The sequence below is a fragment of the Haemaphysalis longicornis genome, unplaced genomic scaffold, assembly GCF_048455015.1.
Source record: "Haemaphysalis longicornis isolate Haplotype H1 unplaced genomic scaffold, Haemaphysalis longicornis Haplotype H1 scaffold_3, whole genome shotgun sequence".
Classification (NCBI taxonomy): domain Eukaryota; kingdom Metazoa; phylum Arthropoda; class Arachnida; order Ixodida; family Ixodidae; genus Haemaphysalis; species Haemaphysalis longicornis.
The window spans coordinates 46,816,931-46,842,847 of NW_027526335.1; the positions used below are offsets into that span (position 1 = coordinate 46,816,931).

At 50.5% G+C, this 25,917-nt stretch overlaps 1 protein-coding gene across 1 annotated transcript in view; it reads left to right on the forward strand.

The window, feature by feature from the left end:
* Positions 1-1,519: 1,519 nt before the first annotated feature.
* LOC144175208 (beta-galactosidase-like) overlaps positions 1,520-25,917 on the forward strand; it is a 59,433-nt gene continuing 35,035 nt past the window's right edge. Inside the window, exons 1-5 of the mRNA XM_077704311.1 lie at positions 1,520-1,669; positions 5,886-6,052; positions 15,559-15,709; positions 21,079-21,142; positions 21,691-21,785. Of these exons, the coding sequence (XP_077560437.1) occupies positions 1,520-1,669; positions 5,886-6,052; positions 15,559-15,709; positions 21,079-21,142; positions 21,691-21,785 (627 nt within the window). The remainder of the gene's footprint in view (positions 1,670-5,885; positions 6,053-15,558; positions 15,710-21,078; positions 21,143-21,690; positions 21,786-25,917) is intronic.

The window sequence follows — 25,917 nt, forward strand, 5'->3', positions numbered from 1 at the left end:
TTAATTACAATTAGTTAATTAAGTCTCATTAAAGAAAAAAATACTGTGCGGTTCTTCACAGTACTGCAAACATTATGCACCTGGTTTCTTTTGAGTTACGCCTTTACTCTTTTTTTAAATCTTGGTGCATGATAGCTGGGACACCCTGTATATTATCGTCATAGGCCCACATCGGCGTTTAAATCTGGCTTAGGTTGCTCTTCATCCGGATGGGATTCGCAGCTACTCGACGAGGTGGAACTGAAGACGGTAACGGCGGCGGCTGCACGTTGCGCTGCTCTGCGCAGCGCTGCTCCATTCGTGCTGCTGTGTATGCCGACGCTCTTTGAATTCCCGCTCTTCTTCCTTCAAGTGAAAGACACGCGTCCGTCCCATAGCCAGTTAAAAGCACAACTTCTGATAACGGTGCTAGCGCCGTTATCAGCCGATCGCGCATCTTGCAAAAGAGGTATCGGTGATGGCGAAGGGTATAAAACATGTGGAAGAGACGTAAATGGCGGCGCGGAGGACCTAAAGGGTGATGGCGAGAAAAGCAGTTTCACGGGAATGAGAAGCGGGGTGATAGGTATGTACAGCTTCGCTATAAAATTAATAGTGTTTACGGGATAAGAAGGCACGCCGAGGTAGATGCGGAATGTGTTATATTTAGCGATCAGATAGCGAAATCCGCAAAATGAGGGTTGGTGGCTGATGCGGGATGGATGTGCAGGGGAGTTGTTGACTATACCTTCGTCCTGAAGTGGACATCTATTATTAGTCTGAAAGAAAATCAGGGCCCCTTGAATCTATTATTAGTCTGAAAGAAAATCAGGGCTCGTTGATGAGAAAAACTGGCGTCTAGCCTGCCGCATCTGCAGCAGCGAAACGGCTCGTAAAAAAATTCCCCCGCACCTCCCCGAAGGGAATCGTGCAGAAATGCGAATGCATTGGGTGCACCGATGAGTGTGTTGCGAGTAATGGCGTAATTAATGACGAGAGTGTGAACGTAATCATTTATTCATCAGCACCTGTTTGTGTTATCGTTGTACCTGACGGCCACAATCACTGCCTTGTGATCGCTAAAGTGCACGGTCAAAGGGTCTTTGAGAAGCATACGCGCGTCACAGTTTTGCGTAAAGACCAGATCAATGCAACTCCCGTGAATGGTAGTGGGGCACGTGTCGAAGCCGGCAGAGAGACAATGCATAGAGTGCCTGGTCTGCATGTACTCGACCAGCCACTCGCCACTCTTCTTGCGCACGTCAACGTTGAAGTCGCCAACCAAGACTATGGGGTCAGAGGGTTTGGAGCGCACGCGCACACTTTCCACAGCCGCGTCCCAACCACTTTCTTTCTCTACACGGACTCCAAGGAAGCCGTGAGAAAATGCGGAAAAAATAACACGCGCAGTCGGACGGTCGCAAGAATTCGTGCGGTCGCAAGAGACCTTCGACAACTCGGCCGCATACTTACAATTCGCTGGGTCCCTGGCCATAACGGGATACCAGGCAACGAGGAGGCACACAAGGCAGCACGGGAGATGCTTTCCAACCCCGATAATTGCCAGAAACCTCCGTCGCGACCGACGAACGTCTTCCCCGCTCTCCAAGCGTCGACACCTCCATCTTTGGAGCTGCTGCCCGACGAGTCGGAAGAGGAAGGGTATGACTACGAGGAAGCCATCACCAAAGCACGTGCTGAGCGACGTGCAGCGCTTCGACTTCGTCTACCCGAAGAGGATGACCCTATCCTATCCGGCTACAACCGGTGGGCAACGGTCACACTCCGACGCATTCGGACGAACACTGCCGTAACGCCGCACATCATGGCACGCTTTCGTCTACACCCCGGCGACGGTACCTGCAAACTTTGCGAATCACCTGACAGCCCACAAGTCGCTGACCTTGACCATCTTCTATGGAGATGCCCTGCCTTGAAGGACCAGAGAAACCGCGCACATGCGCTCATTCCTCCTCAAGTCAGGCCACAAACGCTGCGGGAGTGGACCCATCCCGAAGGGTCCACAGAACACAGGAAGATGGTCCTCGACTCTCTTCTCGTATATGTTCGAGAAGCCGCCGTACAGGACCACATTTAGTCGGGACACTCACCCCCCCCCCTTCCTCCAACTCCCTTCCCCCATCTCCCCCTCCGGCGATGACAAAGGTCAAGGCACGGAGTGTATATAGGATTAATAAATACATATTACAACAACAACAGAAATGCATTCGCATTTACGACGACGACGACGACGAAAGCAGAACTACGAGGCGCGCGCTCACGTGCGCTCGCGCTGGAGGAATGCAGGCGCACGCCGGCCAACGGAGCAAGACAACCCCCGGCTAATAAATGCATTCGCATTTAAAAATTATCAGTGGCTTAATTAGCTCCGCTATGCCAGGATATACGTAGCATGAGCTAAGGTTCAGCTGGTTATTCTTAGGTTTCATGGTTGTCTAGGATTAGCTTATTATCATGCTTACTGCTGCTAAAACGATTTCCAATCGAATCCAATCCAGTCCAATGCAATCCAATGCAATCCAGTCCAGTTCGGCCCAGTCCAGTCCAGTCACTGCGCCTCGCGCATGCGCAGCACAGCTCTAAAGGAGCCACGCGAAACGGCTATCATGCGGTTCCGGCGCAGCGTCAGAATTGGTTACTGCGCAACGGAGGCGCACAGCTGGGCACGCGCCGGCGTCAGTGCGTCTGCCGCGGCTATGACGTCACTCCCTTGGACATGCGCAGACCGACGAATGTGCAGACCCAATTCTCTACACACCCGTATTCCAATTGGATTGAATTTCCAAGCCAATCTGATACAATCCAATTTAATCCAATTTAATCCAATTCAATGCTCCTCGCGCTTGCGCAGCACGGCCCTTCAAGGTCCACGCGAAACTGCTCAACCTCGGCCAGTGTAGCTTGCGCTACAATTTTCAGAATGACTGCGACGCGTTCACGACGCGTGCTTTGCATTACAAAACACCCACTTGCGCGCGCTGGTAGACGACGCCTGCCACGTGGAAAGAGGACAGTGCGGCGTGGGGTGGAGGCGCCAACGGCGCAATGGTCACGTGCGAGCCACGCAACCAAGCATATACATCGCCGGCTGCTGAACCTCGGCAGTAGTGAAAGGTGCCCGCCCATACGAGTGCAAGGCAGACACCCCGCGACAGAACTCTTAAAAGGTTCACTGGCTGCACAAAACTGGAATGAACCATCAGCTGCGTAAATTTGGATGTTGGAGCTTCCACACTCACGGCTCATAAGGAGCGTTTAGGTGTCCTGGGAATTTGTTTTTGCCGTTTTTATTATTATTAATCTTAGTATTATTGTTGGTGTTGGTGTTGTTGTTGACGATGATGTAATAATATTAATATGTCTATTCTCAAGTATCACATACAGGGGTAAAATGGGCCTGCCAAAGCCAACAGGTCCTCAATATAAGTTCAGCCCTTTTAGTGAAACTTGGAGGCTCACTAAGAGGGTTCAACTTAAATTGAGGATGACTCAGCGAGAAATGGAGCGGAAAATGATAGGTGTAACATTAAGGGACAAGAAGAGAGCTGAGTGGGTCAGGGAACAAACACGTGTTAAGGACATATTAGTAGAGATTAAGAAAAAGAAAGGGACGTGGGCACGGCGTGTAATGCGAAGGCAAAATAACCGTTGGTCATTAAGGGTAACAGAGTGGATCCCTAGCGAAGCCAAGCGTGGCAGGGGGCGGCAGAATGTTAGATGGGCAGATGAGATCAAGAAGTTTGAGGGGATAAATTGGTCAGAGTTAGCACAGGACCGGGATAATTGGAGAATATTTGGAGAGGACTTTGCCCTGCAGTGGGCGTAGATATGATGACGATGATGATTATGATGATGATGATGATGATGATGAAATCCAACAGGTGGGCTTTTGCGGCGTCGTACGGCAGCAGCGGCCATCACTACTATAAAAAGTACTGATAATAATTGTTCAAGCCTCGCCAAACGATGACGCCGGCCACGTGGAAGGCTAAGCACGGGAGCTCATCCAGCGGAATGAGAATATTTGATGGACGGTAGAGTGGAGGGAAAGGACAGGTCGAGAGCCCATGCTCAGCATTGGAACATGCCCCCTCTGTAAGATCAAAGTAGTGAACATGATTTCTAATGAGGCCCCTTCTGATCTGTAACGCGTGCTTCGGGAACTCATCTGTACAAATTTGTTGAAAAGGGTGGCCACTTTCGTTGCCAATTTCTCGGCGTTATTTTTTTCTTGTCTAGGCTGATAGCCATACGCACAAGGGCAACATCCATGAAAGGAGCTTGGAGAAATTCCTGAAATGTTTAGTTGCTGTTTATACACAAGCTTGACGGGAGTGGCAACGGATGCTGAGGGGAGGTCAGGAGGAGGGGGACGCGAGCTATCTAAAGACAAGTTCAGCGCCCTTGGAACTAAGAAAAACATGCCTCACCGTCTTAAACATGGGATGCGATTGTCACGGGTGTTTCTGCGACGCACATGCCTTGCAAATGGTGCCTGAAGAACGAGCCATTCCCGTTCACAACTGCAGGGGAAGAATGGCGCAGCTAAAAGGGACATCATTCCGCATCCCAAGGTACCGAACCGTCAGATACTTCAAGTGGGCGTGCTGCACAGTGGCCGCGTACATCATTTACGTGGCTTGGTTCTCACACGAGGTGAGCGCACAGTGTGTGTGTGTGTGTGTGGGTGTGTCTGTGCGTGTGCGTGTGTGTGTGTGTGTGTGTGTGTGTGCGCGCGCGTGCGTGTGCGTGTGCGCGTGTGCGCGCGTGCGCGTGCGCGTGCGCGTGCGCGTGCGTGTGCGTGTGCGTGTGCGTGCGCGTGCGCGTGCGCGTGCGTGTGCGTGTGTGTGTGTGTGTGTGTGTGTGTGTGTGTGCGCGCGCGTGTGCGCGTGTGTGCGTGTGTGTGTGTGTGCGCGTGCGCGTGCGTGTGCGTGCGCGTGCGCGTGCGCGTGTGTGTGTGTGTATGTGTGTGTGTGTGTGTGTGTGTGTGTGTGTGTGTGTGTGTGGCGTGCACGTGCGCGTGCGCGTGCGTGTGCGTGTGCGTGCGCGTGCGCGTGCGCGTGTGTGTGTGTGTGTGTGTGTTTGTGTGTGTGTGTGTGTGTGTGTGTGTGTGTGTGTGTGTGTGTGTGTGTGTGTGTGTGTGTGTGTGTGTGTGTGTGTGTGTGTGTGTGTGTGTGTGTGTGTGTGTGTGTGTGTGTGTGTGTGTGTGTGTGCGTGCGCGCGCGCGCGCGCGCGGGCGGGCGGGCGGGCGGGCGGGCGTGTGCGAGTGCGTGTGCGTGCGTGTGTGTATGTGTGTGCGTGTGTGCGTACGTGCGTGTGTGTGCGTGGATGCGCCTATGAAGGCGTGGGTATCGCAAAGACCGCCATACGAGGAAGTTTAAATGACTTAATACTAACGGATAAAAGGATCAGCGAATGTCTCAGCACAAGCCGCGCGACTTCATTCCCCTCGCATGCTCGGTTTGTGTTGTATACAACGTTCACAACATGCGGCTGACTAAATAAAGAATCCGCCCAATTAAGCTGGATCAGCGACCGGTCATCCAGTTCCTATAGCAGCAGAGCTCTGTCGACTAGTCGAAGTTATTCGCAAAATGCAGGCAGAACCTGACGACTGATGTGTGTGGAGAAGACAAGCGAGACTGGATGAGTGAGGATTGATTGGGAAAGACGCGAGGAAACGAAAGATATTCCGGCGCCCCGCAAGTCGAATATAACCGAATCAATCATCGCGACGACTTTTCGGCTGCAGCAACAATCGGGAGGCCCGGCCGCTCGAGAGAATACTCAGGGCACTACTCGTTGGGACCGGTATCAAAAACCCGACTTCCCTAAATTGACGCGAACAGTCCGTGACCCTTGTCTTCCGCTTTCTGCTCTCCAAGAAAGCACTGCCGCCATTCGCCGCCGACTACGAGGGGCGCCGCTTCCTCGTGCACGGCAAGCCCGTGCAGATCCTCTCCGGCGCCATCCACTACTTCCGCGTCCTGCCCGAGCTCTGGGAGGATCGCCTCACCACCATGCGAGCCGCCGGCCTCAACGCCATTGAGACGTAAGTCACGCAGCACCAATGCGCACGAAGCGGAGTCCACCATGCGATAACGCGGTCACAGGTACGCGGACGAAGTATTGAACAACTTTGATATAAGGGACCCTGATAGCAACCGACTGTTGTGTTCGCTAAAAATAATAGGTGTTTCGATGCAGCAGCATTTTGGTGCTTTAATAAAAGAGAAATTTGGGCTGGTTGGTGCACTTCGAACAAATGCAGTGCCCCTCACTGTCTCTCAAGAAAAACCGTAACCAGCGAAGATTGACGCAAGTGTACGAAACAAAACACGTTTGTTTGCAATTCGCGATTGAACATAGCTTTTAGCTAATTAGGTAAGTGAAACTTGCAAGGACTACAGTGTTATTCCAGGGAACAAACATTAGGATGTCCGTTGCCCTCCCGCGTCGTAAGCATTACTCTGCCCAAACCGCTCGGCCACGGAGGACAGCAGTCAGGTCGCATCGGGCCGTGGTGCATTCACTTCGAAATCTCCCACCAGCAACGGCCATGTCATCTGTGGGCGCGTGATGCCTCGCTGCTCGTGCGCGCCGTCGCCTCCCCCTCCTCCCGCTCCCCCTCCTCCCCAGTGCAAGCCCAAAGAAGCGATCGGTAATGAGCGCGTGCTTAGGCTGGAAAGACACCGACCAAAACGTCGCCCGGAAAAACCCTTCAAGGTGCTCGCGTCTGGACACGAAAAAAAAAATTGGCCGCGTATCTGCTCCTTTCGTTGCAAATGCCGTCGAAAGACGACAGTCTTTATCGGCTTTTGCGAAGTAAATGCCTCCCTTCGCTTTCCCGCTCACCTCTCATGTTGTTCCTCTTGCGTCGCGCTCCTCCCAAGGTAAAGACGCCAAAGGTTCGCTTAAATCATTTTAAACTTCCCGCGTTCCTCTGCTCCAAACCGGGTGTCTCGATGCGAACGCTGCCGTACGGCGAAGACGCGCGTTAATCGAGACGCCCTACTTCAACGTTTATAGAACCGCGTTTCCCTACTCCACGTGCGTTGCAAGCAGAACGTGGAACCTATCTAGTGGAACCTTGCGTAACTGTTGCCGGTTGATTTCTTAAAATGGCGCCAGAAGCAATAGTGGCGCGGGTGACAGCAGGCGACGGCGGAGTGAATTCTTTTTCTGCAGTTGATGAAGTATTTGATTTCGCAAAAGTCAAGAATGTTTGATTTTTTATAAAGGAACACTGCAAATATCACTCCTGTATTGATGTGTTGTCTCATATTTGCGTAATGTCTTGTTCTTCTTCAACTATGTTGACAAGTATGAACCTTACACCGGACATAGACGGGTAGATTTAGCTGTGACTATATAAGACTAATGGGCAGGCATTGTTTTGCTTTGGCCGGGTGGCTGAATCGAGTCACAGACAGACAGACGGACAGACAGACATACAGACAGACCCAAATTTCTGGGTTTAAGTAGCCCAAGAAAGACTCTCGTCTTTAAAAAAATTAGCAGTGGCTTAGCTCGGTTATTCCAGGATATACGTAGCGTGAGCTAAGGTTCAGCTGGTTATCCTTAGCTTTCCTGGTTGTCTAGGATTAGCTTGATTATCATGCTTACTGCGGCTTCAATGACACACACACACACACACACACACACACTGTATACGCATTATGTGACACGTGTATATTTATCAAGCGGCTCCGGCGCAGCGTCACCAATCGCTAAAGAGCTAAGCTGGTTGTATAGGGGCACGCCGGTGTTGCTGCGACGCACGAGCCATCGGTTCCATACCCGGCCACCCCTGGCATGATAATCAAGTGGACCGGGCCGCCACGTGCGGAACGGAGGTCGGCGAAGACGTTCGGCCGTGGGGTGCATGAGAGACGCCGGCCAGTGAGCAACGTTCTGTGCGCCGTGAGGCGTCACTACTCCGCGCGAATTCGCAGCACGGCTCTCCAGGAGCCACGAGAAACCGCTCAACCTCGGCCAGTGTAGCTCACGCTACAAAGATCATGCACCCCTGAATCTAACGGCGAGGATGGTTGAACGCGCAGCTTTCTCGTGAGGGATTCCTTGGTTGTCTGACCCGGGATTGGACTTGCGGACGGTTTGCACTTGACTTGTTAAGCTTTGAGTTTTACTCGCGCGCAATTTGGTCTTCCGACCGCAACGGTGTTGACTTTGACCCTTTGCCATGTGATTTCACGCGACGAAAACTTCGCGCTCAACCGTCGTCGCGATTGAAAGGATGTGTGCATGATTTTTCTGCTTAATTTAAGCTGCTTTGACCGTGCAGGAATGGCGCAGTCGGATAGACGTCGGCTTCGTTCGAAGGACCCAGGTTCGATTCCGACCATGGGAAGCGTGTTTTTTTTCTCTTAAACCACGATCATCATCGGCAGATAAAGTTGACTTCGCTGCAGTGCGTTTTCGACACGACATACGCCATCAGTGTGACATAGAAAGCTTCGCTTTAAAACGCCGTACAGAACGTCACTACACGAACCCTTCGTAGGCAACACAAAACAGTATCTCCTGAGACAAAAAACTTTCGTTCTACGCGATTTTGCTGATGGATACGATATGTGGAAACCGAGCCAATAAGGAGGTAGAGTAAACATTTATTGAGAAAAAGGACGGAAGTGAGTGGTGTTGGTCAGCTTCCTACGTCCAGGAGGCCGCGAGCCTTTGCTGATTCCAGGGCTCGTTGCACCGGGGCTTTTTGGAGCTCCGGTGCCGAGCTGGTCAGCGCGGACTCCCACTGCTCAGGGGAAGGGGAGGGGACGGGGTCTCGCTTGCGTGGGCAGTAGTAGACGAGGTGATAGGTTGTGAGAGGAGTGTCGCAGTGCGGGTGCGGGCAGTTGTAGGGGTATGTGGATGGAAATGTGTGTGCGAGGATGGTGTGGTTGTAAAAGGTGCCAGTTTGTAGTCTGCTGTAGATATATGCCTCGTAGTTAGATAACGTGTGGTTGGCGGGAGGATATATTCTCGCGTGGGTGTAATGTGACAAGAGCTGTAGCTATTGTCGAGGGGTGCCAGGTACCCGGGTAGCTTCACTGTCCGTGCCTCTCAGGGTGGCTTGCGTTGAGGGTGGGAATGCCCGGGAGTGGAGTTCTCGGGCGGCAGCGTGCGCCGCTTCGTTCCCAACAAGACCCGAGTGGCCAGGAGTCCAGACAATGGCTACTTCTATGTCTTCAGGCAATCGCTGTAGGATTGGGATGGCCTGGGGTGGTGCCAGCCCAGCTTGGTACATTCAGTAGGCTTCCTGACAGTCCGAGATGATGGTAAGATAGGGTTGATTGTGGTGAGTGGTGGTTGCATGTACTATAGCTAGAGCTCCTTCCGATCTTGTGGATAAGTACGTTGCTGCAACGGCAATTTCTCCTTAGAAATCGAGCGTAACCAGGGTGGTGCCGGGTGTCTTGGGATTCTGAGCGATATCTTCGTGTATCGGGTGTGACAGTCGTCTGCACATTTCTTCATAAGCTGGTGGACCCTTGCCTCACGCCGGCCTCGATTAAAGGCTGGAGGCATATGCTTGGGAATAGAAGCAACCTTGAGTTTCTTGTGTGTGTGTAGCGGGATTCGTTGAGGTAAGTCATTGGTGTTTGGGCTTGGTCTTCCGATGTCATGAAGCACCTTCCTCCCTGTAGGAGTAAGTGTTAGGCGATGAAGTTGTGAATTTCGCTGGGCTTCAATTAGCTCTTCAAGAGTATTGTGTAGACCCAACCGGAGTAGTTTTTCATTGGAGGTGTAAGTGGGGAGGCCCAAGGCCGTTTTGTATGTTTTTCGTATGAGGGCGTCCAGTCTGCTGATCTCTTGAGGTTTGAGTTCAATAAGGGGATCGCATATGTTATCCGGCTAAGTAGAAGGGCTTGTACCAATCGGCATGGGTCAGTTTCGGTGAGACCGTGCTTTTGGCCTCGTATTCGGCGTATGAGGTGGGTAAGCTGCGTCACGGTTCTGGGAAGTTGCGGTAACAAAGCCGAACCCAAACCATCATGGTGGAAAGGCGCGCCAAGAATTGAAAGCGTTCGCACTTTGGGAACGGGCTGCCCGAAAATTGTAACGTCTGGGTACGGAGTGCGAGGAGGCTGGAGTCCTCGCGTTCCTGCCCTGAGAATGAGGAGTGCTGATTTAGAAGTTTGAGTTAGTCCCCTTGGTTGAAAGTATGAGATGGTTTCATCCAGCGCGTGTTGGAGGGCGTCCTGCCGCTCCCCGCTGGAACCTGTCACTGTCCAGAGTGTTAAATCGTCGGCATAGAATCCATGCTTGAGATTTGGTATGCGTTAAGTTTTGCGGGAAGTGCCAGTAGCGCAATATTAAAAAGTAGAGGGGAAATTACAGAGCCCTGGCCGTACCTTTGGCGGGGGTATTAAATGTCGGTGACACAAGCTGCCCAAGTTTGATGGTGGCTGTAAGGTTGCCAAGGAAGGCTTTGACATAGTTGAAAGCCTCGGATCCGCAGTGAGTCTGGTTAAGATTTTCGAGGATAGCTTGATGGGTGACGTTGTCCAATGCACCCTTGACGTCGAGGGACAGTATTGTTTTAGGGGTGGTGCGGCTAAGATGATCAATGACCTGTTCCTTCAGTTCCAGGGGTAAATCTTGAGCGGAGAGTTTCTGTCGAAATCCGAACATTGCTAGAGGATATAAGTTGTGCTCTTCAAGAAAGTTGACCAATCGTTGATGCACGAGGTGCTCGAAAAGCTTGCCTACGCATGAGGTCAGAGAGATTGTGACGTAGGCGAGATGGGTTTGTTTGGTTTCGGTATAAGCGTTATATCAGAGTGCCTCCACTGTGCCGGTAGCGTGCCCTCGTCCCAATGGCAATTGAAGAGCTCAAGTATCGATTCCAGTGTTCCATGATCCAGGTTGCGAAGGATGCGGTTAGTGATTCGATTCCTGCGGGGTGTGGTGTTCTAGTGACATTAGCAAACATTGATTGCAGTTCTTCGAAGGTGAAAGGGGCTTCGAGTTCTTGATTCGGTCGGCCTGTGTAAAACAGCGTTGGGGGAGCTGGGTGGGTTGTGGGAGTTCCAAAGAGGTTGTTGCGGATAGTTCGAAGTAGCTCTCTGGGGTGGAGGTCACAATTTCTTATTAGTTGCTGTATCTTGTGGTTGACTTGAGTCCGAGAGCTGGAGCTGTCTAGGAGATGGCGAAGAAGGTGCCACGCTTTTTTGGTGCTTAGGGTGCCTTTGAGTTTGTCATAGAACGAGTGCCAGTTTGTATTTATAAGGTGACGGCATATTATTGCGCTTGTTGGGTGAGGAGGGCTATACGTTTCTTTAAGCGTTCTATTATGTTTTTGGTGTTTCCATCTCTTTTTCAAGCTCCTTCGCGCTTCCAATATGTTTAGGAGATCTGTGTCTGCAGCTGGCATGTCCTCAGTAAGAGTGATTTCTCGCGCGTATTTTTGTACCCGCCGCTTCAATGCCTGTGCCCATCGGTTAGGTCTGTTTGTATGGGCGGGAGCGGGGTGACATCCTCACGGAAAGCGGACCAGTTTGTTCGTTTGGCTACTCCTTTTTTTGTGGTTTTCTTCTTCATGTGTAGTCGTAGAGAGATAAAGTGATGGTCGCTCCCTAATGTTTCCGGCAGGCGTAACCATTGCACATTTTGGCAATTTCTCGTGAAAGTCAGGTCGGGGATCGTATCTCGGTTTACGCTGTTGCCAATTCTGGTCGGAATGATGAGATCGTTTTGAAGCGCAAGGCGGTGGTTTTGTGTGGAGAGCAGTAATTGCGTTCCTTTTTTTTGAGGCGTGCACGTACCCCCATGCATAGTGCGGGCCATTGAAGTCATCAACCAGGAGGAAAGGTTCGTTTTTTGTATTCTGTGTGGCTTCGTGGATTAAGGCGTCAATTGCGTGATGACTACCGTTGAGAGGGCTGTATATGTTAAGTATGTATTGGACACGATGGTTGTGCAGATATGAGTTCCACAAATGTGTTGGGTATTTCTTGGCTCAGCTGGTGCGGTTGGGCGGCGTGCGCGTTGTGAACAAAGATAGCTGTCCGATGTTGCGGGTCCTGGGTGAATGCTGTGTAGTATGGAAGGCGTGGAGTCGGGGTGTTCGTTTATTGAAGTGCAATGATGTTCGGAAATGAAGATGCAGCGAGGAGGGTCAGTTGACTTCGTTTGCTATTCAGGGAGCGACAGTTCCATTAGTAAACGGTGATTGCATCTCCACTGTTCTTAGTCATGGTAAGGGCGATGTTTCGTCTTTTTCGAAGGGTGGCTAGAGTGAATAGTTTCGTAGAGGCTTTGGCTGGATTTTTCTAGCTTATTTTGCCGATCGGCGAGCCCTTTGAGGCTTTCGCAGAGGGGAGTGGGGTTCGCTGCGTGCGAGTCTAATTTTCTTGACAATCTGTGCGATTTTGTCGTCAATTATAGCGTGGATTTGCGCGGGTTCGAGGGCGTTGTTTGGTGGACACGGAAGAGGAGACGTGATGATAGCGTTAATTTTCGTCGTAATTTCTGTTAGTTTGCGTTGAAACTCCTTTTATTGTTGTTAGAGTTGAGTTATTGCGTGAGCATAGGAGGGGGACGTGTGGTCTGGTTGTGAGGGAGGTAATCATCGGACTGGCGAGCAGTGAGAGCATTTGAGACTGCATCTGACCAGCTCACTTGTGGTGGGGTTATCAGGCAGTCCTTAGACCGGGTGGTTGTGGTGACGGGCGGTAGAGCTGGATACTCGTTGTCGTAAAACTTGGGTTGTTGCTTCTTCTGTTGGGCAGAGGATTGCTTGGGCTTCGTTGATGCAGGTGTCGGGAGATGTCGCCTAAGGCAGTCTTTCCCTGCTGTGACGTGGGGTTCTTGGCAGAGTTTGCAACGGGGTGTGCAGAGGTGGTCTTCCTGAGGGTCCGAGAGGACGCAGACCGGGCAATGGGCCTTTTCCGGATGCGAACAGACGTCTTGGCGGTGGCCGACGTTTCCACACATTTTGCTAACTTGAATGGTGCGTCTATATGGCCGGCATCGCATGAACTCACAGTTCACTTTTACATAGTATGAGATGCGTGTGCCAATGAATGTGAGGAGAGCTAATTTGGTACGGCCCATTAGCCTAGCGTGGATGAGGTACGGGCGATTGTTCTCGGTGGTGTATTCCAGAAGCTTCTCCGGAGTGACGTCGTCCGGCAGGCCGTGGATGACGCCACGGGACGTTCCCGGTGGAGGCTTCACATAGGCGGTGATGTCATAGTTGACGTTGCGGAGAGGGATGCTTGTCAGTTGTGAGAGCCTGTCGGCGACGTAGGGATCAGGTGTACCGGTGACGAAGAGATTGCCGGTTGCGCTTGAGTAGTTATTGAAGCTCGGAACTGTTTTTCTGGAATCCCGCTGGCCAGACTGAGCGCCTTGGAAAGCTCTTGGTTGGTCCAATCATGAACGCGGAGGCCGTTGAGTGGCCGGAAGACTGTGGCATGGTGATCGGCAGGAATGCGTGGCGGTGGAATAGCGCGCGTCGGTGGAGTAGGCTTTGGATAAGTGGTAATGCTTGCCTGTTTGTCGGTGCGCTTGCTTTTGTTGCGGGAGGATACGACGTGCAGCCATGGGTTTGGTGTGTGGATGGCGCGGTCGCTTAGGGCGTCATATTCCATCGGTGCGGTGCTTGTTGAGGGCGGTTGTTATGCGTGCGCGGCGCTGTCGACTGTTGTAGCTTGGAGAGGCCGAGTATTGTCTTCTCGAGCGGCATTTTTGTCTCCTTGCACGAGCGGAGTCGGTTGCGAGTGCCGCAGTGAGGCTTGCATTGTCGGGCTGCGCCGTCTTGGCGGAAGAACTGCTGTGCACGCTAGGCCTGGCGGTGAGGCCTAGCAGCGAGCCGGCGTGGTCGGTCGTTCAGGTGTCTATAGTTCGGCCTCGATGGTCCTGGGGGGCAATTCCGCTGTCCTGCGATTCCTCTGGACGTCAGGAATCCGGTGCTTCATGAGGCGTCGTGGTCGTTGGACAGCACTCCGTCTTGAAAGACAAAAAGTGGAAGCCGAAACAGTGCACGTCCCACTGTGTCGGCCCCGTGGTGGTGAACCCTACACAATAACAGCTTTGCTGTAAAATGGAGGTGAACATGATGCTGCGCTAACAACCCTTTGCTTACTTGTGTGAACGACTATAAAGGCATGAATAAGGTTGGGACAAAAACACACAGAAGCGTATAAACATCACAAGGGTAGGAATCCGTTAGACATCCTATTTCTTTTGCTCGTATCGCCGGTGATTGAGCGCACACGCACGTATCACCAGGTTCATGAATGCGGTGCGCTTGACAGATTTTGTGACTCTGCATTCACGTCCCGTCTTGCCTGCATTCCTCAATTCTCCCATCCGTTGCGCTGTTTCTGCCCAGGCACCCAGAGGAGCAGCAGGCCTGCCGCATCTCGGTAGAGTGCCTGGAGGAACACCCAGGCACCCTACCGGGAGCCCGGTAGACGGGCACCCTCGCTCGTGTTGGCAGGCGCTTGCAGCCATTTTAGCGCGCTGCAGTTGGCGGCCCCAAGCTAGCGCGAGTTTTTGAATTACCGCATCCGCGATGCGACGTAAACCGTCGCGTGCTATAAGACTTTGACCTGACGGGTACCAAAATCGTCCGTAAATGCTCGTTGTAGGAAAAAAAGGTTCGTATACCCATCTTGAGAAAATGTTAGCTTCGTTAACTAGAGGCTTAAATACATGGGCGTCCATGAGAATTTCGAGGGCGATTATGATCACTTCATTGTATCTGTTAGTTTATTATATCCAGTTTCGTTATAACAAGGTTTTGCTGGACATGTAGTAGACGCGTGTTCAAACAAATTATGCATCCAGTTATGTGCCACCCAATGAAACCAGAACAGTTTTGCTGGGTTATCTATCGCAGAAGGAATTGTTCGATCTCACATTCTTTAAGCGACACTGTGGCGCAGAAAATCAGGGAGGAATTAGTTTTCCAAGCAAAATACTCTTCACCTGGGTTCTGATAGAAAGCCTCTTTATGCAGCCTCATCGTCGGTACACGGAATATCATGGCACGGTTACGGGCGCCGTTTGGTTGTCAATGCGTCCGCCTGCCCGCAACTGTGTCTGTGTGATGAAAAATTAGCAGTGGCTTAGCTCGGCTATGCGAGGATATAGTAGCGTGAGCTAAGGTTCAGCAGGTGATTCTAAATTTCCTGGTTGTCTAGGATTAGCTGGTTATCATGCTTACTGCTGCTAAAACGATTTCTAATCCAATCCAATCCAATTTAATCCAATCCAGTCCAGTCCAATCCAGTCGCGGCGGCGGCGGCGGCTCCGGCGTGCCAGCTGTGCGCCGTGAGGCGTCATTGCTCCTCGCGCACGCGCAGCGCGGCTTTCCAGGAGCCACGTGAAACTGCTCAACCTCGGCCAGTGTAGCTCACGCTACAATAAAGCCGACTTGCTGTGAGAGCTACCAGAGCCGCTGGGCTCGCATTTCAGTCTTTAGCAGGTGGTGCCAAATTAAACCGACAGTCCGCTAACACTATTCGCGTTGGTCGAACGGAGCAAACTGTCCTCTAAAGAGCGGCATGAGCGGGCATTCTATCCACGCAGCTACGTCGAGTGGAGCAGCCACGAACCCGAAGAGGGCGTGTTTGACTTCGACGGCCAACAGAACTTGGTCGCCTTCCTCCAGCTCGCACACAGTCTGGGCTTCATGGTCATCCTACGGCCGGGGCCTTACATCTGCGCTGAACGCGATTTCGTAAGTCCATTTTATTTAATACAAGGAGTACTGCGACTGAAAATTTGATATCCACCTGAAATGCAGCCGTACTGGCCCCGTCAAGCTGCAGAAACCGCTTTCTTGCCAGGGAGACCATGGACACTGTAGTATGCTGAGAAAAAATAAACTTGAATTGAATATAATTGAATTGCTACGGCTTTCTCAGAAACTTCGCAGTTGAATCCTGGACCACCTCCTATCCAGGTCAGTGACTCTACCAAGTTAGCCAACCAGGAGGTTAGCCATTGGTAAAGCCAGAGCTAACTGATCAACTCGAAGTTTCAGAATGCACACGAACTCCAAAAGTGCCCATAGCCTGGAAAAACGCCAACATAATTGTGACACCAAAGATCTTAAGAACTGCAGATCCATTAGCGTACTCTCAGTTGTATACAACTCAGCTGTTTATCAAAGTAATAGTTAACCGCATAAGTCCCAGCTTAGACTCCCAACAAACTAAACAGCAGGCCGGCTTTAGGAAAGGACACTCAACAATGGATCACGTCCATGTCGTCAATTAAGTGGCTTGATAGAAAAATCCGCAGAGTACAATAAACCCCTTCACATGGCATTTATAGACTACGAAAAAGTGTTTGATTAACTGAGCACCGCAACAGTACTGGAAGCATTAAAAAACCAGGGAATAGAGGAGACCTTCTTAAGAGTCCTGGGCGACATATATAAAGGATGTACGGGCAGCATAATCATTCGCAAGCAAAGCGCCAAATTCCCGATCCTGACGGGCGTACTAGGATGATACCTTCTCGCCGGAACTGTTCAAAGCATGTCTGGAGGGGGTATTCAGGAAGCTTGACTTGGAAAACACAGGATTGCGGAAAAAAATGATAATACTTCAGCCATTTGAGGAATGCATACGACATAATCTTGCCGGGCGAGTTTGCAGAACACCTGCAAAGAATGCCTGAGGAACTACAATCAGAAAGCGTGGCCGTTGTGCCAGAGAGAATGCTCTTTAATGTGAACTGGTGAGGTCAGTCCTGCTATAGGGACAAGGCTTGCTACACCAGATTGAGGGTGATACGTTGATGAGTGGTGAATATTAGGCATTAGGGGTACAGCAGGAACACAAACGAGAAACGTTAAAAAAAGAAAAAAAAACAAGAGAGTGCTGCCAGCAGAATCCGGACATAAAAATACAATTGAAAAGGAATTGAATACAATTCCTGGAAATAAATATGAATAAATCTAAAATAGCGATGAATAAACATGCCGAAAGCGCCCTGTTCAGCATATCTAACGAAGCGCAAGAACAAGTAGAACAAGATAACGACCTCGAACAGGTTGTCTGTGCTGATCACAGCCACCAGGAAGAAATGTGACGCAGAATAAGTAGGGGCTAAGGTGCGCTCGGCAAACATTCCCAATTAATGAAAACTAAGCCACCTCTATCACTGAAAAGAAGAATATACAACGAACGCGCCCTGCCGGTGATGAAATATGGAGCGGAAACTTGGCGTCTAGCGTCACTAAATAAGCGACGCTTAAGAGTACCGCCACTTCGTGCACCTGGAAGCGTCTGGGGGCCATTTTGTTTCTGGTTTGCAATGTTGCCATCTCTTCCAACGAAACCGTCGCCGGTTGTGACGGGCAGTGTGCGACCGGCCGCTCTAGCGTCCGCGCAGCAGAGAGAGAGAGAGAGAGAGAGAGAGAGAGAGAGAGATCTGCTCGCTTCGCTGCAAATACCGTATTTTCACGCATTTAACCCGCCCCTGTATATAATCCGCTACCCCACTTCCGGCCCGCCGGAAAAGAAGAAAAACGCGTATTGTCCGCACATTTTATACAGAAAAGTCTGCACCAAAGCTCACATCACATAAGAAAAGCGTATATTTGGCAAGTAGCGTACACTGACCTCGAGACGAAAGTAACCATTCACTCAGTGTCTCTGTTCTCGCTAGAGCTACTATCACTTGAGCCGCAGTCCTGAATGTTGTACACGGGGTCATCTTCTCGGCTCAACGCGCATTGCCGTGAAGCTGCACTAAAGGAAAATCCACACCCCTACTTTGCCTCTCAAATTTTCGCATTTTTTGGTACGGGTTATACGAGCGAAAATATGATATCGTCGAAAGACGATAACTTTATGCCGCCCTCGCAACCCAATTGTCTTTCTTCGCTCTCCCGCCCACCTTTCACGCTTTTCTCCTTCTGTCTGGTTCTTTCCGTGATAAACACGCCGAAGGTTTGCTGCATTCAGTTTAATTTTTCCGCGGTCGCACTGCTGCTGCGCCCTCCGTTGGGGCCTCGTGTTACTACTGCCAGCCACGATCCCAAAACTCCAGCGCGAGCCCTTTGCTTTTTTTTTTTTTATCAAATATTGTTTAACACGTTCTTTCATCTTTGCTATTACAAAAATTGCACCCACGTCTATTTTTAATTCAAAGATAGTAGCAGTTATGCATTTTTATAACTTTTGCTTTGTTTGCTTACGTGTTTTGTTGGCGGTGTCTGGCCGCGCCCGGCTGTCTTATAAAAAGTTACATGTGAAGCGCACGTTGCAGTCTCTTTCTTTTGTATGCCGCGAAGGCTACCTCATGATGGGAAGGGTGTGTCATACTGTCGTCACTATTATAGATAGAATGTTCGTATTGGATCACCAGTGTTCTAGTCTGATTCGATAATTCTCGAAGGATTAACGCCGAAGGATAAATGCTCGCAAGGAAAGAAAGGACCGCGGCATTCGATTTGCCGACGCCAGACTACGCTAGTGACCTCGTTGACTGCTTCTACGCAACTTGTATTTTCTGTGGGTGTTTGTTTAGCCGACGCCGCCTGTATAATCCTTGCCTAACGCGTGAGCGAAAGGCGGCCAAACAGCCACTCTCCTGTTGCTCTCTCCTACCCTTTCCCGCCCCGTAGGCTTCCTACGTGCTTTCATGTCCGCCAGCCAGCGCCGCTTCCCGGAAACTATGCAAAATACATGGCCTCCGAGATTCCCCCGCGCTCGTTGATCGCGCGGGGTGATCACGGAGGCCATGCAGAATAGTTGACAGTTTGTCTAGTGCTCCCCAGGCGGCGCTCCGACGCCTTAGAGGCTACAGGGACCTTATTCGAGGCAAGCTGACAGACACACGCTGTAGAAGTGGGTGCAGTGTTCGCGACTCCCGAGCAGTGACGTAAGGCGGGACTTCTAGAGTTCCTGTATATCGCGTAGCGCAAGAGTTGCGCGTCTGATTGCCGCATGCCGCGGGTTCCAGCTCGACAGAAAGCCCGCTTTCAGTGCTGCGCACAGTCAGTTCTACCAAAGTCCGTCAATGCTTTTGACGGACTCTGGTTCTACTCAACTGGGCATCGGCGGTTGTGGAAGCGGCGGCCGCTCATCTGATAAGCGGTCACGAATCGGGCTGCCATTGTCGCCGCCAGGCTAAAGCCAGCGGCCACCACGTCCCCGTAACAGAGCTTGGCTAAATAAAGTTTACCTCCTCCTCCTCCTCCAATAACGTGCGCCAGTTCTTGTCCGGCCGCTCCTCGCCACTCCTCATCGCCGCTGCCACTGGCGCGGCGGCCCGGCGGCAGCTTTTTCACGCGAGAAGGGTGGCTTTCCCGCACGACCTGGAACTCAAGATGGCGGATGGACGCGCAACTCTGCTCCCCTAGGGGAGCTATATACAGGAATTCTAGGGACTTCCGCCGGCGCGCGCCACGTACCGGATGAGTGCCTGAACTGAGCGTCCCCACCCATGGCCTCCGCGACCGGCTGCCGGCGGCGCGCCCACCGCTCCCATTGGAAAGCTTGCGACGCGTTAGGCAATGTTTAAACAGGCGGCGTGCGTTTAGCCCAGGTTCGCTGCAATAGGCGTTATTCACCCAAGAGCCATGAGCTGTCCTTGGCTGCGTGGCAGTATTAACGTTTTGCCTCAAATATCCCTAGTGTTTTGGTTTTGCTTAAAAATGGTGACAGTATTAATTATGCTACCGTATTTAGTTGTTTGGAAATTATTTTGCCTATATAATCGCCGCGTTCAAGAGTTCCCTTAAGTTTGACCAGGTGGTTGAATCGAGGGATGAACGGACGGACGGACGGACAGACGGACGGACGGACGGACAGACAGACAGACAGACAGACAGACAGACAGACAGACAGACAGACAGACAGACAGACAGACATACAGACAGACATTTTCGCGTTTTAAGTAGCTGAAAGGCTGTCGACTCTAATATCTTTTTTCAGACAATCACAATATATACAAGTTAGAGTTCAGACACCTGTCAGACACGTTCAGAATCCGAAGGTGTCTAAAATCATAAACGTGTATTCATATGGTTTAGGCTTCAGATAAAACGTAATTTTTTTATGCTTGATGTGAGAGTGTTATGGTTGTATTTCGATTAATTCCCCCGAATTAGCAGACAATAGTTGACACGCGAGGGATTGGTAGTGAAAGAAAGTTGGAGTTTTAGCTATTCAGGTAACAACGTACAAAGCCTGTTCTACAGCCGTATAGAATATGCGATCTTAAGCCTTACAGTATTTCCATGAGAAGGCTGGGCGTTGATATCGTATCTTCAACATTATCACTCGTTCAAGAAGCAATATCCGAAATTCCACCCGCTGTGTTACAGGTTCGTTAGACAAAATCCTGAAATCGTGTCTTTGTGCACTTGTATGCCTAATATTTGTTAGCAATAACCAATTTATATACCACACGTTGAGGAATCCGTAAAATCTCCAATATACCCCGAAATCCCTATACGCCTCATAGGGGTTGGTTTAGGCTAAACCTTGGGACGGCTTTAAGACATATTGTATGGTCTACAAATAACAGCATAAACCAGTTCGACATCTTATCGTGCCAAGGAAATAATCCAAAATTCGTGAAAAAACACAGTTTTTTTTTACTTGCTTAGAGGAGCAATTTATAAAAACGCAGCCTTATTAAGCCCTTCGGGCATTAGTGGAATGTACTCCAGAAATTTGAAGTCTAGGTACAGCAGTTTTGCAGGGCGCTGACGGTCAGTCGGTCACTTTTGTAAATATACTCTGAATGTTTCTTGGTCAGACATGGTAGCAAATTATAAACCCTTAGCTTGCATAATTTCCGCACCCCTTACACAGGGGTTGAGGAAAACTTCCGCCGCACTTGCGACGAGATCTTTTACACTTTCTGAACCGTGTACCTCTCTCTCTATTCGTAATAGTAGCGGCCTTGAGAAGAGCGGACTAGCGAGGAGAAGGAATCGAGCATCCGCACCACAACCTCAATCTTAATTTTGTCGTTTAAACTGTTGTCTTTAAAATTCCATGGCTGGGTTGCCTAAATACCGGTATGGGAGACACCCGGTACAGTTCTCGAGCCGTTGTCTGCAACCAAAGCTTGTACTTGCAGGGAGGGCTGCCGTATTGGCTGTTGCGGAATGGATCGTCTATACGGCTGCGGTCCTCCGATGAAAGTGAGTACTTCTAAAAAGTTGCATGCATGCCGGTCTTATTCACAATATTACACAGTCTTATTCACACCTCTCAAAACTCGCAGTTGTGCATAAAGCCGGAGTCACAAATTCCACACATTCACTCACGCACCCCCACAGCGACCCGGCAGTTGATCCTATTTCTGACAACCGAAAATTGTTTAAACTTGCAGGCAATTTTTATTTGTTTTAGTCGGTTTTGTTGCTATCTGCTTGCCGATGGTTCATGCGTATCGTAGCAATCCACAGACAAGGATTAACAAAAATTCGATTGCTCAGCCACATATTCTTCGATTTCCCGAGCTATTTTAAACACATTGACCGTTATAATGGTCCGATACATCAGCGACCCCACATGGACATTCCGCGATTTCGCTGCTAACTTGCATAAAAAGTATTCCAATTCGCAGTTCACGCTCCTAGAACGGTCACGGTTTGCTTAGTCTTCAATGACAATTAATGCTCATGACACGCAACTACTCAGGTAGAGGCCGCTGGTATGACCTTTGGCGTTTCCATCTGCTGCCCAGAGTACCTGCCGTTCGCCAAGAGGTTCCTCACAAAAGTGTACGAGAAAGTGAAACCCCTTCTAATAAGCAACAATGGGCCAATCATTATGGTTCAAGTAAGTGCGCCACATTCCATTTTCCGAAATCCTTTTAAGAAAGGGACCGAAAAACGCTCCTGCTCCTCATGTGACCTCCTACGGGAGACTTCACTTCGAAACCCGATGGGGACCCTTTCCTGCGAAACAGCTCGCCTGAGTCCGGGACGCAGTTCCCGGTAACGCTCCCCGCCGTTCGCAAAAATCAATCCGCGCTTACTTTGCGAACGGCATTCTATTATTTTTTTTTTCTTTCGCCGTTTTGCCACAGGGCATCAAAGTAATGGAAGGATAAAAAAAAAGGGAAGTGACGGGATGCAAGCGGCTTCATGCGCTATTTTGTCGCTGCTTTGAAAACAACGACTGTTGGCTACGTGAACTCCTTCTGAGGGAACGGCGCGTTTGCCGGGTGCTTCTAGAGTTCCTCTTGACAGCTCCTTCATACAGCTTCCTGCGGGAGCTGTATAGAGGAACTCTAGGCACTTCTGCCTGGCGACGCCACCTCTGTGTTGATTTCGCGTCTGCCATTTTGGGGTGGACCGTACAAGGGAGCGTCGCAATGAACGAAGTCTCGGCTGCTGCTGGAACTCACCTGCGCCTTAGGCCTGGGCGGAGCTGAGCTCCCTGCGTGATGCAGGTTTTCCCGCCACACAACAGAGCGGTAGCAGTCCGTCGTATATTGACGAGTATACGTAGTGCCCGTATCGCACTTTTCCTATGTTAACGCGAAAGCGTCCGACGGTTTACCGGCGCTGTCAGTCGCTGTTGACCAATCGTTATTCAATCAGCGTTTAACCTAGCTTTGGAGTCACAAGCGCTGTTCGCAGTCTGTACGCGCACTGTGCTCCACCATTTGAACGCTTTTGTAACGAAAGCCATCTACGCTATCTCGGGCAGTCTTCACGGGGTGACCAGCTTTGACCTTGAGAGCTAAAGGTCAAACCTCACCCCTTCCGCAAGCGCCCGGCACGCAGCAGCGGCCCGATGGCGGGGAGAGAGAGAGGCGGCAGGGGAGAGTTAGGCTTACTCTTGGAAGAAAACAGCGTTAATTTAAGCAAAGACAAAGGAAGTGGAACCCAAGGACAGCCGCTGGTCTAAAAGCTAAAGTTTGCTATCAAGAAGGGTAAATATAAACACTTAACACAAAACAATAAAAGACACTGCCCATGAGCAAAACAACTTTACGAAAGCCATGGGAATAAGGCGGCTGCAGTCAAGGCCCACGCAGATATGCAATCTCTTTGGGATGAAGACCCACGCTTGTTTTGCTGACAAACTTGTCTCCTCTTTCTGCTATGTGGAATGCTTCCAAATTTCGCGGAGCGTTGGTTCACGGTGCCTACATAAATTGTCAGTGGCAGGAAAATTGAGTTTACATCCACTGCACTTAGTACTAAAAAAGATGGGATGATATGGGATGGGGGGCACTTCAATGACAATTCATGCTCTCTTAAACGCTCGTTGATACAACGTGTGTTCCACTTCTTTTGCCTTTAAGATCACGCTGGTTTCATCCAAGAGGATGTCTTCTCAACTAGCCCAGCTTGCAACCATTCTGCCGTGAGATAGGCGAGGAGGGTGTTGAAAAAGATGACGCCTAGCCTCCCTCGTGACCATCATAATCATCATCATGATCATCATGTCAGATTAAAAAGCATTCATCAGAACGGGTCACGGCGGCTCGTCCCTTTCTCCACATTATTGGTGCAAGAAACCCGGGACCAAGGGACCTCCAGAGGGGAGCCACATCGAGCGGATTTTGGCTTAACTTCGACCGCATTCTCAACTCTGGAGAACAAGAATTAAGCTGCCGTTTCCACGAACCCGTTGATAAAGCTGAGGGTCGGCATTAGAAGAAGAAGAAACCAACCGGAGCCATTCGTGCTGCTTTGCCGACACACGTGAGATGCGCCTTCGCGGCTGCGTACCTGCCGGAATGATCGCGCCGACCTTATCCCCGTGAGCCCGAGCCCCATCCCTATCGTCGTCTGTGACGCTGGACTGGACCATGGAGGCTCTATACCAAAGGCGGATGATCGTCCGGAAGCAACTGACCGATGTGATCGGCAAGGCTGAAGACTTTTTTTCGCGTGGAGCAACCACCCATGCGCGAGTTGACTCACCTGTTGAACATTCTGACGGAGCAAAACGATTTATTGACCCAGATTAACAGAGATGTCGAAAATACCGTGGACATTGAGAACCTGCAATCCGAGATGTTTGACGCATTTGAATTTGAGGGCAGGGTGATATCCGCAAAAGTGAAATTGGAAATGAAAATAAGCGAGATCAGAACTAACCGGCAAGCACTCATTATGACCACCAAAACCCGGATTAGGTCAGAGATCATACAGCAGCTGGAAAATACGGAAACAGCAAACGGAAATATTATTCTTGTAACCCAAAAACACGAAGACCAGTACAAACGAGAATTGAATTCTGAAGGTATACCACCTACAAAGATGAATTGTCTTGGTTTCTGTGTCGCAAATACCACTTGCCATCTGGCGGACAAAAACTGCCTAAGAGAAACAGGTTTGATTCCGAATACAACAAAACCAGCACAACCAGAAATAACAGTCGACGCCTGGGACCACCGTGAAATGACATCAGAAAAAACTATGCTGACATGTTTTGTTGAAACGGCATTTGTTACCGACAACGAATACTGCCATGAAGTATAAAGCCGCAGGCCATTTGAAGAGCGAGGGGAAAGAACCACCGTGTTACCGTTTCTTCCATCCATTTTTCAGTTCCCTAATGCGGTGAATCACATTAAATCTCTCAAATATCGCGAGAAAACGCAAAAGGAGCTGCCCTACCCGAAGAAAGTAAAAGAGAGACTGGTTCATCGCGCAACACGGCTCATTCAAGACTCAAGCCGCACCAGAGGATTTGGGTTGTGAGGATTAATATAAAACACCGACACCGAGCGGTCAACAGCGCAAGGACAGCCGAGAGATTACAGCGAATGAAAAGGAAAATGGAGACAGTGCCTTTGATTCCAAAAAACTCTACGGGGCGCGAAATCAAACGAAGAAAGCGAACTTCTGGGAGGAACAAAAAACACCTGGCGGCGAACAAAGCGTTTTGGACCCACAAGCAGTAGCAATTTCGTCGGTTCCAAGACTTCCGTCTACACAGACGGTTCAGTGGCTTCTCAGCCAGGTAACGGGTCTACGCTACGGCGGCGTGAGAACTACCTTTATCATCGGTGGAAGCAGAAGCGGCCATGTTCCCGACACTGCTCGCCTCTACGGACATTACTGACATTGCTTGTCAAGTGGACTGATTTCCCACCATGGACTGTGAAGACGTAGTGAAACTTGTGGCCATTTTCACGCGGGGGAGGATGTTGAAAAAGATGACGCCTCGCCTCTCTCGTGTCCATCATCATCGTCATGATCATGTCAGATTAAAAAGCACTCATCAGAACGGGTCACGGCGGCTTGTCCCTAACTCCACAGAGGGAACGTAGACGCGCGCAAAACCCATGTCGCCTCTGACGGAGGAAGGCGAGGAGGCCGCCGCCGCAGCGATGAGCACGCGCCACAAAGGAAGGCGAGGAGGCCACGGGAGGCGCAGGGCCGTGTGTGATGGAGGAAGACGAAAATCCAGCTGTGGTCGTTCGTACAGCGGCGAGGCTTAAACAACGCCGTGATCCGAAAAAGGATGATGAATAAGCAGTTTATTCATTGCAAATATGCCAGTATATCATTGCGAAACCACACATCGACAACGCCTCGACAATGGGCCTAGCCAGGGCAGTGAAGCATTTGCTATCAACGAGAGCTAACCAAAGCTAAACCATAGCAATTTTTTATATCGGTCTCATCTTTATTGCAACGCATCGTTTCATCAACGCTCACCATCGGAATCTTTTGTAGTGAAGACAAATTTTAACAAGTAGTGTTAAGCGCTTTGTCTCGCAGAGATGTGCAGAGATTCCGGCGCTGTCAGCGGATTTGGCCATGAGCGAAAAATCTGCGAGAACGAAAAACCTCGTATCGCCACCCAGCGGCGCACACTGAAATCCGGGGGCTTTCGGGGGCCATGCAGACAAAAAATGGCAGCATCTCCACTCCGTGGATGATGGCGAGGGTGCGGCGTACAGGGACTCGAAATGACATCCAAGTTGCGCCCCGAGCGACAT